This window comes from Coregonus clupeaformis, chromosome 1 (genome assembly GCF_020615455.1).
Source record: "Coregonus clupeaformis isolate EN_2021a chromosome 1, ASM2061545v1, whole genome shotgun sequence".
Lineage (NCBI taxonomy): Eukaryota > Metazoa > Chordata > Actinopteri > Salmoniformes > Salmonidae > Coregonus > Coregonus clupeaformis.
The window spans coordinates 28917603-28932598 of record NC_059192.1 but is presented as its reverse complement, the minus strand read 5'-3'; the positions used below and the strand labels follow the sequence as shown (position 1 = coordinate 28932598).

Genomic DNA, 14996 nt, shown 5'->3' with positions numbered 1-14996 from the left:
GTATGTTTTTAATTTTTTATACATTTGCAAACATTTCTAAACTTGTTTTTGCTTTGTCATTATGGGGTATTGTGTTTAGATTGAGGATTATTTTTTAAATCAATTTTAGAATAAGGCTGTAACGTAACAAAATGTGGAAGGAGTCAAGGGGTCTGAATACTTTCCGAATGCATCCATGCCTTTGTCCTTGTCATACACAAATGTAGGACTAAAGTGTGTTGTGACATGTTAAATGCACTGTTGGGAATTTGTTAAATGCACTAATAAATTGTGATTTGATGAGAATGGACTCAATTCAAAATGTATAACTTATTTGCACGCATGAGATTCTGTAATAAAATAAAGACCAAATAAACTAAAGTACCAGATAGGCCCACTTCACAGGTTGATGCTGGCTCTAGTTTCTGCAGTGTGTAAGTACAAATGCAGGCAATCCCTTACAGTGGGGAAAAAAAAGTATTTAGTCAGCCACCAATTGTGCAAGTTCTCCCACTTAAAAAGATGAGGCCTGTAATTTTCATCATAGGTACACGTCAACTATGACAGACAAATTGAGAAAAAAAAATCCAGAAAATCACATTGTAGGATTTTTAATGATTTTATTTGCAAATTATGGTGGAAAATAAGTATTTGGTCACCTACAAACAAGCAAGATTTCTGGCTCTCACAGACCTGTAACTTCTTCTATAAGAGGCTCCTCTGTCCTCCACTCGTTACCTGTATTAATGGCACCTGTTTGAACTTGTTATCAGTATAAAAGACACCTGTCCACAACCTCAAACAGTCACACTCCAAACTCCACTATGGCCAAGACCAAAGAGCTGTCAAAGGACACCAGAAACAAAATTGTAGACATGCACCAGGCTGGGAAGACTGAATCTGCAATAGGTAAGCAGCTTGGTTTGAAGAAATCAACTGTGGGAGCAATTATTAGGAAATGGAAGACATACAAGACCACTGATAATCTCCCTCGATCTGGGGCTCCACACAAGATCTCACCCCCGTGGGGTCAAAATGATCACAAGAACGGTGAGCAAAAATCCCAGAACCACACGGGGGGACCTAGTGAATGACCTGCAGAGAGCTGGGACCAAAGTAACAAAGCCTACCATCAGTAACACACTACGCCGCCAGGGACTCAAATCCTGCAGTGCCAGACGTGTCCCCCTGCTTAAGCCAGTACATGTCCAGGCCCGTCTGAAGTTTGCTAGAGTGCATTTGGATGATCCAGAAGAGGATTGGGAGAATGTCATATGGTCAGATGAAACCAAAATAGAACTTTTTGGTAAAAACTCAACTCGTCGTGTTTGGAGGACAAAGAATGCTGAGTTGCATCCAAAGAACACCATACCTACTGTGAAGCATGGGGGTGGAAACATCATGCTTTGGGGCTGTTTTTCTGCAAAGGGACCAGGGCGACTGATCCGTGTAAAGGAAAGAATGAATGGGGCCATGGATCGTGAGATTTTGAGTGAAAACCTTCTTCCATCAGCAAGGGCATTGAAGATGAAACGTGGCTGGGTCTTTCAGCATGACAATGATCCCAAACACACCGCCCGGGCAACGAAGGAGTGGCTTCGTAAGAAGCATTTCAAGGTCCTGGAGTGGCCTAGCCAGTCTCCAGATCTCAACCCCATAGAAAATCTTTGGAGGGAGTTGAAAGTCCGTGTTGCCCAGCGACAGCCCCAAAACATCACTGCTCTAGAGGAGATCTGCATGGAGGAATGGGCCAAAATACCAGCAACAGTGTGTGAAAACCTTGTGAAGACTTACAGAAAACATTTGACCTGTGTCATTGCCAACAAAGGGTATATAACAAAGTATTGAGAAACTTTTGTTGTTGACCAAATACTTATTTTCCACCATAATTTGCAAATAAATTCATTAAAAACCCTACAATGTGATTTTCTGGAGAAAAAAATCTCATTTTGTCTGTCATAGTTGACGTGTACCTATGATGAAAATTACAGGCCTCATCTTTTTAAGTGGGAGAACTTGCACAATTGGTGGCTGACTAAATACTTTTTTCCCCCACTGTATATTTTAAGATCCTGTGTAAACATTACCATGTTACGTTTGATTAATCTAGCCTTGGGACATGACAAACTAATCTCAAACAGCATTTCTTAAAAAAAGATTTATTAATATTGTTTGTACATAGCAAACACTAAGAGCAGCAGAGGACCAGAAAGTGTGTGTGTGCGTTCAGCAGCAGGGAGTGAGATCGGACTGTCTCTCTCCTCGGTTGGATATGCTTCAGTTCCGTGGCTCTCCAATCGGAGCACACCTGTCTGACTCTGTCGACCAATCAGTGCCGCTCATATCCTCTACATCCCAACTGGCACCATATTCCTAATATAGTGCACTACTTTTGACTATGGCCCATATAAAAGTAGTGCACTATATTAGGAATATGGTGCCAGTTGGGACGCAAGCTTAATCCCCAACTGTTAAAAATGGGATCCTCTCCTCAGCAAGGCGAAAGGAAAAACAATACTTTAAAACAAATCCAACAAAAATAAAATAACATTTTTCTTTCCTTCCTAGACTCTTCCCCACAGCCCTTGATTGTTCATCTAATTTGAATGTTTGGGTGGAAATAGTTATTATACAGTCCCCACTGTAATTATTGGGACAGTGAAGCATTTGTAATTATTTTGGCTCTACATATTATATTCAAATTTACAATTAAAGTGACTACAAAATGACACTATTTACCATTAATTTCTATTGGGCACAAAATAATCTGAAATGCAAACAAAAACAAACAGCAAATGCGTCTCAAATTTTTTTTGTTACAAGCTTGATGTAGTCATTGCGTGCTATGAATATGGAACCAAATACTTCACTTTTTACTATACATAAGTGAATTTGTCCCAATACTTTTTGTCCCCTAAAATTGGGGGACTATGTACAAAAAGTGCTGTAATTTCTAAACGGTTAACCCGGAATGGATGAGAAACCCTTCAAATTAAAGCTGAAGGTCTGCACTTTAACCTCATAGTCATTGTTTGATTTCAAATACAAACGTTTTGAGAATAGCGCCAAAATAAGAAGAAAATGCTTAATTGTCCCAATAATTACGGAGGGCACTGTAGGTACAGCATCCCCTGCTTCTGTACAATGAGACTCACCGCATCAAACGACTGAAGGCAAGACCGATGCCTCGACCAAACCTGGGGCGCGTTCAGAAGGGCACAACATTGTGGAACGTTCAGATAGAAATATGTTATGTAGAACAAACATGCCTCTTGACATTTCTAGCTGCAATGTTCCACAACGTTTGCCTACTGAACGAGGCCCAAATGTCTGAAGTGAACTTAGATCTCCCCTGCGCTCAACTGTCCCTAGAACACTCACTGAAAGGAGGAACAGTTGTTTTTTTAAAGTGCCATAGCTTTTGTTATTTTTTCAATTTCTTTAAAATGTCTTCCTCATTTGCCTTGTTATTCCGAGGTGTTCCATCTCATCTTCACCAGTGAGAGAACAACAAGATGATACTTATTACCAAAGCTTTACAATATTGTTTATACAAGGAAGGATCCAATGAACCAATCCTATTATTACAGTATGTACAATACAATACATTCCCCTCTACCCCCTCCCAGCCCTCCCCAGGACATATAAGACTTCTACTACAGGGTCATGTTCATTAGGGCACACTGTAGCAAAACATTTTTCAACCGAAAACAAAAACAAGCGGTTCTTATTTGACAGATACAGGTAGTATCTTTCCCTGTTGCAGTCAGTTTTCTTCCGCTTGGTGCGTAAGGAACACGACCCAAGTGATCCAGTTCAGTCGTCCATCGGAAATAATGTCTTAATAAAGTTCCTCAGTTTAGCTTCATAATTTCCTGTTTCTTGTGTTCACAAGCCCCTCATCTTTCAGTCTCTGGCCAACATGAACAGTAGTGCTATAGTTTGTAAACGTGAGAGCAGCGGTGTCAGTTCCCCCTCACTCACTCTTCATCCGTGCAAACCTGGGATTGAAATACAGGAGAGATGAGCTCTCGGTTAGACTTGGGATCTTCACATTGAATCTAGTTAGACCACAATGTGACTGTCGGCATGCATGCACTCTTCCCTTGCAGTGAACAGTATGCGTGTGTGTGTCTGCATGTTTTGCCAATCTAATAGTGCCTCTATGCGTAATGTTGTGTAAAATAGAAAGCATTTGACCTTGACGAAGGGGTGGTCTAGCAGGGTACTGGCAGTCCAGCGTTGTTTGGGCTCGCTCTCTAGACAGTGACCCAGGAAATCCTTCCCCTCAGTGGACAGCTTCTCTGGGATGGGGGGCTTGTGGCCCATACCCACCTTGTACATGATCTGGAAGTTGTGCTCATACTCGTGCCACGGCCTCTGCATGATGGGAGAGAGAGAGAGACAGAGAGACAACCATCAGTCTGGAGACTTCTCTAAACACTTTCTCTTCAACCTGCTTAACTTTAGACATGTGAACAGGGTTTAGATTAGAACGTTTGATTACAGGGTTTAGATTAGAACGTTTGATTACAGGGTTTAGATTACACCGTTTGATTACAGGGTTTAGATTACAACGTTTGATTACAGGGTTTAGATTACAACGTTTGATTACAGGGTTTAGAGTACAACGTTTGATTACAGGGTTTAGAGTACAACGTTTGATTACAGGGTTTAGATTACAACGTTTGATTAAAGGGTTTAGATTACAACGTTTGATTACAGGGTTTAGAGTACAACGTTTGATTACAGGGTTTAGAGTACAACGTTTGATTACAGGGTTTAGATTACAACGTTTGATTACAGGGTTTAGAGTACAACGTTTGATTACAGGGTTTAGATTACAACGTTTGATTACAGGGTTTAGATTACAACGTTTGATTACAGGGTTTAGAGTACAACGTTTGATTACAGGGTTTAGATTACACCGTTTGATTACAGGGTTTAGATTACACCGTTTGATTAAAGGGTTTAGATTACAACGTTTGATTACAGGGTTTAGATTACAACGTTTGATTACAGGGTTTAGAGTACAACGTTTGATTACAGGGTTTAGAGTACAATGTTTGATTACAGGGTTTAGATTACAACGTTTGATTACAGGGTTTAGAGTACAACGTTTGATAACAGGGTTTAGATTACAACGTTTGATTACAGGGTTTAGAGTACAACGTTTGATTACAGGGTTTAGAGTACAACGTTTGATTAGAGAACTTCCTCCTCATAATCATTATAGCCTACAAACAAAACACAAACATTGAGTTGGAGAGGGACACAGAGAGAGGGTTGGAGAGGGACACAGAGAGAGGGTTGGAGCGGGACACGGAGAGCGAGAGGGTTGGAGCGGGACACGGAGAGAGAGAGGGTTGGAGAGGGACCCGGAGAGCGAGAGGGTAGTAGTGATGATAGCAGTAGCAGTATTGGTAGTAGTAGTAGCTAGTGTTAGGTAGTAGTAGTAGCTAGTGTTAGGTAGTAGTAGTAGCTAGTGTTAGGTAGTAGTAGTAGTAGTAGCGTGTTAGGTAGTAGTAGTAGTAGTAGTAGTAGTAGTAGCTAGTGTTAGGTAGTAGCAGTAGTAGTAGCGTGTTAGGTAGTAGTAGTAGTAGTAGTAGCGTGTTAGGTAGTAGTAGTAGCTAGTGTTAGGTAGTAGTAGCTAGTGTTAGGTAGTAGTAGTAGCGTGTTAGGTAGTAGTAGCAGAGTGTTAGGTAGTAGTAGTAGTAGCGTGTTAGGTAGTAGTAGTAGCGTGTTAGGTAGTAGTAGTAGTAGTAGCATGTTAGGTAGTAGTAGTAGTAGCGTGTTAGGTAGTAGCAGTAGTAGTAGTAGTAGCGTGTTAGGTAGTAGTAGTAGTAGTAGTAGCGTGTTAGGTAGTAGTAGTAGTAGCGTGTTAGGTAGTAGTAGTAGTAGTAGCGTGTTAGGTAGTAGTAGTAGTAGTAGCGTGTTAGGTAGTAGTAGTAGTAGTAGTAGTAGTAGTAGTAGTAGTAGCGTGTTAGGTAGTAGTAGTAGCAGCGTGTTAGGTAGTAGTAGTAGTAGTAGTAGCGTGTTAGGTAGTAGTAGTAGTAGTACTACATTTTCCGTCTAGATAGAACTGCCAAAGGGGGTGGAGTTGCAATCTACTGTAGAGATAGCCTGCAGAGCTCTATCATACTATCCAGGTCTGTGCCCAAACAGTTTGAGCTTCTACTTCTAAAAATCCACCTTTCCAGAAATAAGTCTCTCACTGTTGCCGCTTGCTACAGACCCCCTCAGCCCCCAGCTGTGCCCTGGACACCATATGTGAATTGATTGCCCCCATTTATCCTCAGAGTTTGTACTGCTTGGTGACCTAAATTGGGATATGCTTAATACCCCAGCCATCCTACAATCCAAGCTAGATGCCCTCAACCTCACGCAAATTATCAACGAACCTACCAGGTACAACCCTAAATCCTTAAACATGGGTACCCTCATAGATATCATCCTGACTAACATACCCTCTAAATACACCTCAGCTGTCTTCAACCAGGATCTCAGCGATCACTGCCTTATTGCCTGCGTCCCGTAACGGGTCCGCGGTCAAACAACCACCCTCATCACTGTCAAACGCTCCCTAAAACACTTTAGCGAGGAGGCCTTCCTAATTGACCTGGCCCAGGTATCCTGGATGGATATAGATCTCATTCCGTCAGTAGAGGATGCCTGGTTGTTCCTTAAAAGTAATTTCCTCTCAATCTTAAATAAACATGCCCCATTCAAAAAATACAGAACTAAGAACCGATATAGCCCCTGGTTCTCCTCAGACTTGACTGCCCTTGACCAGCACAAAAACATCCTGTGGCGTACAGCATTAGCATCAAAAAGCCCCGCGTATGCAACTTTTCAGGGAAGTTAGGAACCAATATACACAAGCAGTCAGGAAAGCAAAGGCTAACTTTTTCAAACAGAAATTTGCATCCTGTAGCACTAACTCCAAAAAGTTTTGGGACACTGTAAAGTCCATGGAGAATAAGAGCACTTCCTCCCAGCTGCCCACTGCACTGAGGCTAGGAAACACTATCTCCACCGATAAATCTACAATAATCGAGAATTTCAACAAGCATTTTGCTACAGCTGGCCATGCTTTCCATCTGGCTACCACTAACCCGGCCACCAACTCTGCACCCTCTGCTGCAACTTGCCCATGCCCCCCCGCTTCTCCTTCACACAAATTCAGACAGCTGATGTTTTGAAAGCGCTGCAAAATCTGGACCCCTACAAATCAGCTGGGCTAGACAATCTGGACCCTTTCTTCCTAAAACTAGCCGCCAAATTGTCGCAACCCCTATTACTAGTCTGTTCAACCTCTCTTTCATAACGTCTGAGATCCCCAGAGATTGGAAAGCTGCCGCGGTCATCCCCCTCTTCAAAGGGGGTGACACTCTAGATCCAAACTGCTACAGACCTATATCCATCCTGCCCTGCCTTTCAAAGTATTCGAAAGCCAAGTTAATAAACAGATCATCGACCATTTCGAATACCACCGTACCTTCTCCGCTATGCAATCCGGTTTCCGAGCTGGTCACGGGTGCACTTCAGCCACGCTCAAGGTCCTAAACGATATTATAACCGCGATTGATAATAGACAGTACTGTGCAGCCGTCTTCATCGACCTGGCCAAGGCTTTCGACTCTGTCAACCACCGCATTCTTATTGGCAGACTAAATAGCCTTGGTTTCTCAAATGACTGCCTCGCCTGGTTCACCAACTACTTCTCAGATAGAGTTCAGTGTGTCAAATCGGAGGGCCTGTTGTCTGGACCTATGGCAGTCTCTATGGGGGTGCCACAGGGTTCAATTCTTGGGCCGACACTTTTCTCGGTGTATATCAATGATGTCGCTCTTGCTGCTGGTGACTCTCAGATCCACCTCTACGCAGACGACACCATTTTGTATACATCTGGCCCTTCATTGGACACTGTGTTAACAAACCTCAAAACGAGCTTCAATGCCATACAACAATCCTTCAGTAGCCTTCAACTGCTCTTAAACACTAGTAAAACTAAATGCATGCTTTTCAATCGAACGCTGCTAGCACCCGCCCACCCGACTAGAATCACCACTCTCGACGGGTCTGACCTAGAGTATGTGGACAACTACAAATATCTAGGTGTCTGGTTAGACTGTAAACTCAACTTCCAGACTCACATAAAGAATCTCCAATCCAAAGTTAAATCTAGAATCGGCTTCCTATTTCGCAACAAAGCCTCCTTCACTCATGCTGCCAAACATGCCCTCGTAAAACTGACTATCCTACCGATCCTTGACTTCGGCGATGTCATTTATAAAATAGCCTCCAACACTCTTCTCAGCAAATTGGATGTAGTCTATCACAGTGCCATCCGTTTTGTCTCCAAAGCCCCATACACTACCCACCACTGTGACCTGTACGCTCTTGTTGGCTGGTCCTCACTACATGTTCGGTCGTCAAACCCACTGGCTCCAGGCCATCTATAAATCACTGCTAGGCAAATCCCCGCCTTATCTTAGCTCATTGGTCACCATAGCAGCACCCACCCGTAGTCTGCGCTCCAGCAGGTATATCTCACTGGTCATTCCCAAAGCCAACACCTCCTTTGGCCGCCATTCCTTCCAGTTCTCTGCTGCCAATGACTGGAACGAATTGCAAAAATCTCTGAAGCTGGAGACTCTTATCTCCCTCAATAACTTTAAGCATCAGTTGTCAGAGCACCTTACCGATCACTGCACCTGTACACAGCCCATCTGAAATTAGCCCACCCAACTACCTCATCCCTATATTGTTATTTAATTTGCTCTTTTGCACCCCAGTATCTCTATTTGCACATAATCTCTTGCACATCTAGCATTCCAGTGTTAATACTATTGTAATTATTCTGCACTATAGCCTATTTATTGCCTTACCTCCATAACTTGCTACATTTGCACACACTGTATATATATTTTCTGTTGTATTTCTGACTTTATGTTTATTTTTTCCCCATATGTAACTCTGTGTTGTTTTTGTTGCACTACTTTGCTTTGTCTTGGCCAGGTCGCAGTTGTAAATGAGAACCTGTTCTCAACTGGCTTACCTGGTTAAATAAAGGTGAAATAAAATAAATAAATAAAATAAAAAAATAAAAAATAGTAGTAGCTAGTGTTAGGTAGTAGTAGTAGTAGTAGTAGCTAGTGTTAGGTAGTAGCAGTAGTAGTAGTAGTAGCGTGTTAGGTAGTAGTAGTAATAGTAGCGTGTTAGGTAGTAGTAGTAGTAGCGTGTTAGGTAGTAGTAGTAGTAGTAGCGTGTTAGGTAGTAGTAGTAGTAGTAGTAGTAGCGTGTTAGGTAGTAGTAGTAGTAGTAGCGTGTTAGGTAGTAGTAGTAGTAGTAGTAGCAGTAGTAGCGTGTTAGGTAGTAGTAGTAGTAGTAGTAGTAGCGTGTTAGGTAGTAGTAGTAGCGTGTTAGGTAGTAGTAGTAGCGTGTTAGGTAGTAGTAGTAGCTAGTGTTAGGTAGTAGTAGCAGCTAGTGTTAGGTAGTAGTAGTAGCTAGTGTTAGGTAGTAGTAGTAGCTAGTGTTAGGTAGTAGTAGTAGCTAGTGTTAGGTAGTAGTAGTAGCAGCGGCAGCAGTAGAAATGCTAGAACCAGGGGGAACAAGATGGATTGTATGAGAACCATTGTAGTTAAATGTCTGAGTGAGTGAGGTCTTACCTTCCCAGTCACCATCTCGATGAGGACACATCCCAAACTCCAGATGTCAGCTGCTCGCCCGTGACCTTCGCCCTTTGCCCTCGTAATGACCTCGGGTGCCATATATGCTGATGAAGAGAGTAGGGAAAGAGCAGGTTAACTCAACTGAATGAGCAATGACCTGAAACATGAGATATCTCTATTCTTAGATCTTGATAAGTGTATGAATTGTGACAGCAGGGAGATTTTCATTAGATTTGTTGGATTCATTAGGGTCCCCATCAGCCGACACCAAAGGGTCCAACACATAACATTTTAGTCATTTAGCAGACGCTCTTATCCAGAGCGACTTAAAGTAGTGAGTGCATACATTTTCATACTAGTCCCCCGTGGGAATCGAACCCACAACCCTGGCGTTGCAACCGCCATGCTCTACCAACTGAGCTACACATTACAGACAAAATACATTACAATATACATACATTTAAACAGAGATTAAACAGAGATACAACATAACAATGCCAACGGAGCACACCGATGGCCACAGTTTCACTATGATAACTAATTACCCAGGCTTTTGTAAACTCACATTTAGCATCCTGAGTCCTTTTAGCAGAAGAGAAATGGTGACCCCTGGTGGGCGCTTTTTACAAAATAATTTAACTAGGCAAATCAGTTTTTTACAATGACGGTCTACTTGTAAAGCCCCCCCGGCCAAACCCTCCCCTAACCTGGACAACGCTGGGCCAATTGTGCGCCGCCCTATGGGACTCCCGATCACGGCCGGTTGTGATACAGCCCGGGATCGAACCCGGATCTGTAGTAATACCTCTAGCACTGCGATGCAGTTCCTTAGACCGCTGCGCAACTCGGGAGCTTAATTCAGGCCCTAACAACAAAATGTGGAATAAGTCAAGGTGTATGAATACTTTCTGAAGGCATTGTATAACATAAGGATTAATGTGTCTCACTCACCTGCCGTTCCCATGGTGCTGTTAACCTCTCCGGGCATGGTCTGGGCGTTGTTCAACTTCACAGAACAGCCAAAGTCCCCCAGCTTGATCAGGCCTGACGACGTCAGGAAGATGTTGGCTCCTATGGTAGAGAGAGGAGGAACAGTGAGAGTGAAAGGATGAAGAGGCAGGAGCAGTGAGAGGGAGACAGTGGGCTCATAGAGACATAAGAACAATGACTCCTGCTGTGTCAATGATACTGGAGCCACAGGAAGGTTTGATAACTAAATCTCAGAATTATGATAGCTTTTCTTTATGGCATAAACCCCCAGCCAATGTCACTATAGCTAAAATGCAATAACCGATTAACTGATTCATATAAGGTGCCGGCATAACCCTGACATTGACTTGACAGACATCAAAGAGACCAACAGTGAAGAAAGAGAAGTCTCTCCAAGAGAGGTGCTGACTGCTAACTGACCCTTGATGTCCCGGTGCACGATGCCATGTTCGTGGAGCACGTTGATGGCCGTGGTGATCTGTTTGCTGTACAGCCTGATGACGTGCTCCTGTAGGCCCAGCCTGGACACCTCCTCCAGGGTCCCCTCATCACAGTACTCCATGAAGATGTACATCTCCTCCTGGTGGGAGGAGAGAGAGGGAGGGACACAGACAAATACTATGTATTTGGTATGTAAACAGTTAATGCATACATCCTATCCGATGTTATAGTCCATTCATTCATAGTATCATCTCATTCATACACAGACTTTAATTGAGTTTGACATTAACTTTGAAACTTTCCCAAAGTTACCTGGCTTTTCAGAAATTCCAGTTGGAGGATTCCCTCTTGATTACGGGAACCTCCCAACTAGAATTTCTGAAACGCCAGGGAAAGTTTCTAGAACATTGGAACCAATGCATGCATGCTCTTACCCGATGCAGCTCAACACCAAAGTAGCGGACCAGGTTGGGGTGTTTGATGCCCTCAAAGATCTTCAGCTCATCTGCCGTCTCCTTTATTGTTTTATGGTCGTTCGGCTGGAACCGGATCTGATTTGGAAAATCAATATTTATTTTGGGAAAATAGTAGGGGAACTGTTGATAGGAATGGACGTTAACTGGCAGTGAAGTAAACTGAACATAAACACCTTTTTCAATTCAGGGCCTTTTCCTTCCATAATAAATAAAGGAAAGCCAACATTCTGCTCCCGTGCTATATTGTTGTAGCAACATTTACAACACTTTGGCTACAAAAGCCTGTCAAGCCATGGCTACCTACCTCCTTCATAAAGCCTGGTCAAGCCATGGCTACCTACCTCCTTCATAAAGCCTGGTCAAGCCATGGCTACCTACCTCCTTCATAAAGCCTGGTCAAGCCATGGCTACCTACCTCCTTCATAAAGCCTGGTCAAGCCATGGCTACCTACCTCCTTCATAAAGCCTGGTCAAGCCATGGCTACCTACCTCCTTCATAAAGCCTGGTCAAGCCATGGCTACCTACCTCCTTCATAAAGCCTGGTCAAGCCATGGCTACCTACCTCCTTCATAAAGCCTGGTCAAGCCATGGCTACCTACCTCCTTCATAAAGCCTGGTCAAGCCATGGCTACCTACCTCCTTCATAAAGCCTGGTCAAGCCATGGCTACCTACCTCCTTCATAAAGCCTGATCAAGCCATGGCTACCTACCTCTTTCATAGCCATGAGTTCTCCCGTGTCCACGTTGATGCAGGTGTACACCTTGCCATATTGTCCCTCGCCTGTAGAGGGAGACAACATATCAAACACCATGGACAAATGAGACAACAATACTAGGGGAAAATCTAAAATGATAACCTATTCAAATAAAAATAAAATTGTCACATGCGCTGAATGCAACAGGTGAAATGCTTACCGTGAAATGCTTACTTACAAGCCCTTAACCAACAATACAGTTCAAGAAACAGAGTTAAGAAAATATTTACTAAATAAAATAAAGTTAAATAAATAAATAACGAGGCTATATACAGGGGGTACCGAGTCAATGTGCGGAGGTACAGGTTAGTCGAGGTAATTTGTACATGTAGGTAGGGGTAAAGTGACTATGCATAGATAATAAACAGAGAGTAGAGCAGCAGTGTAAAAACAAAGGTGTCAATGTAAATAGTCTGTGTGGCCATTTCATTAATTGTTCAGCAATCTTATAGCTTGGGGATAGAAGCTGTCAAGGAGCCTTGTGGACCCAGACTTGGCGCTCCGGTACTGCTTGCCGTGAGGTAGCAGAGAGAACAGTCTATGACTTGGGTGACTGGAGTCTGACCATTTTTTGGGTCTTCCTCTGACACCGCCTAGTATATAAGTCCTGGATGGCAGGAAGCATGGCCCCAGTGATGTACTGGGCCCTACGCACTACCCTCTGTAGCGCCTTATGGTTGGATGCCGAGCAGTTGCCATACCAGGCAGTGATGCAACCGGTCAGGATGCTCTCGATGGTGCAGCTGTAGAACTTTTTGAGGATCTGGAGACCCATGCCAAATGTCTCCTGAGGGGGAAAAGCTGTTGTCGTGCCCTCTTCATGACTGTCTTGGTGTGTTTGGACCATGATAGTTTATTGGTGATGTGGACAACAAGGAACTTTAAACTCTCGACTCGCTCCACTACAGCCCTGTCAATGTGAATGGGGGCCTGTTCGGCCCTCCTTTTCCTGTAGTCCACGATCATCTCCTTTGTCTTGCTCACATTGAGGGAGAGGTTGTTGTGATGGCACCACACTGAGAGGTCTCTGACCTCCTCCCTATTGGCTGTCGCATTGTTGTCGGTGATCAGGCCTACCACTGTTGTGTCGTCAGCAAACGTAATGATGGTGTTGGAGTTGTGCTTGGCCACGCAGTCGTGGGTGAACAGGGAGTACAGGAGGGGACTAAGCGCACACCCTTGAGGGGCCCCGGTGTTGTGGATCAGTGTGGCAGATGTGTTGTTACCTACCCTTACCACCTGGGGGAGGCCCGTCAGGAAGTCCAGGATCCAGTTGCAGAGGGAGGTGTTAAGTCCCAGGGTCCTTAGCTTAGTGATGAGCTTTTTGGGCACTATGGTGTTGAACGCTGAGCTGTAGTCAATGAACAGCATTCTCACATACAGCGCCTTGCAAAAGTATTCATCCCCCTTGGCGTTTTTCCTATTTTGTAGCATTATAACCTGTAATTTAAATAGATTTTTATTTGGATTTCATGTAATGGACATACACAAAATAGTCCACATTTGTGAAGTGAAAAACGTTTTAAAAATAAATAAAAATAACCGAAAGGTGGTGTGTGCATATGTATTCACCCCCTTCGCTATGAAGCCCCTAAATAAGATCTGGAGCAAACAATTACCTTCAGAAGTCACATAATTAGTTAAATAAAGTCCACCTGTGTGCAATCTAAGTGTCACATGATCTGTCACATGATCTCAGTATATATACACCTGTTCTGAAAGGCCCCAGAGTCTGCAACACCACTAAGCAAGGGGCAGCATCAAGCAAGCGGCACCATGAAGACCAAGGAGCTTTCCAAACAGGACAGGGACAAAGTTGTGGAGAAGTACAGATCAGGGTTGGGTTATAAAAAAATCTGAAACTTTGAACATCCCACGGAGCACCATTAAATCCATTATTAAAAAATTGAAAGAATATGGCACCACAACAAACCTGCCAAGAGAGGGCCGCCCACCAAAACTCACGGACCAAGCAAGGAGGGCATTAATCAGAGAAGCAACAAAGAGACCAAACATAACCCTGAAGGAGCTGCAAAGCTCCACAGCAGAGATTGGAGTATCTGTCCATAGGACCACTTTAAGCATCACACTCCACAGAGCTGGGCTTTACGGAAGAGTGGCCAGAAAAAAGCCATTGCTTAAAGAAAAAAAGAAGCAAACATGTTTGGTGTTCGCCAAAAGGCATCTGGGAGACTCAGATGAGACTAAAATTGAGCTTTTTGGCCATCAAGGAAAATGCTACATCTGGCGCAAACCCAACACCTCTCATCACCCTGAGAACACCATCCCCACAGTGAAGCATGGTGGTGGCAGCATCATGCTGTGGGGATGTTTTTCCATCGGCAGGGACTGGGAAACTGGTCAGAATTGAAGGAATGATGGATGGCGCAAAATATAGGGAAATTCTTGAGGGAAACCTGTTTCAGTCTTCCATAGATTTAAGACTGGGACGGAGGTTCACCTTCCAACAGGACAATGACCCTAAGCATACTGCTAAAGCAACACTCGAGTGGTTTAAGGGGAAACATTTAAATGTCTTGGAATGGCCTAGTCAAAGCCAAGACCTCAATCCAATTGAGAATCTGTGGTATGACTTAAAGATTGCTGTACACCAGCAGAACCCATCCAACTTGAAGGAGCTGGAGCAGTTTTGCCTTGAAGAATGGGCAAAAATCCTAGT

At 43.5% G+C, this 14996-nt stretch overlaps 1 protein-coding gene across 4 annotated transcripts in view; it reads right to left on the bottom strand.

Annotated features, from left to right (window-relative positions):
* Positions 1–2867: 2867 nt before the first annotated feature.
* The window catches only part of LOC121554627 (mitogen-activated protein kinase kinase kinase 4-like), a 73310-nt gene continuing 61181 nt past the window's right edge, over positions 2868–14996 (bottom strand). For all 4 annotated transcript variants that reach the window (XM_045216937.1, XM_045217011.1, XM_045216955.1 and 1 more), the window contains 7 exons: positions 12272–12342; positions 11519–11635; positions 11064–11223; positions 10605–10724; positions 9651–9757; positions 4180–4359; positions 2868–3980 (listed from right to left, as the gene is read on the bottom strand). In XM_045216937.1, coding sequence (XP_045072872.1) covers positions 3960–3980; positions 4180–4359; positions 9651–9757; positions 10605–10724; positions 11064–11223; positions 11519–11635; positions 12272–12342 — 776 coding nt within the window. In that variant the 3' untranslated portion in view covers positions 2868–3959. The remainder of the gene's footprint in view (positions 3981–4179; positions 4360–9650; positions 9758–10604; positions 10725–11063; positions 11224–11518; positions 11636–12271; positions 12343–14996) is intronic.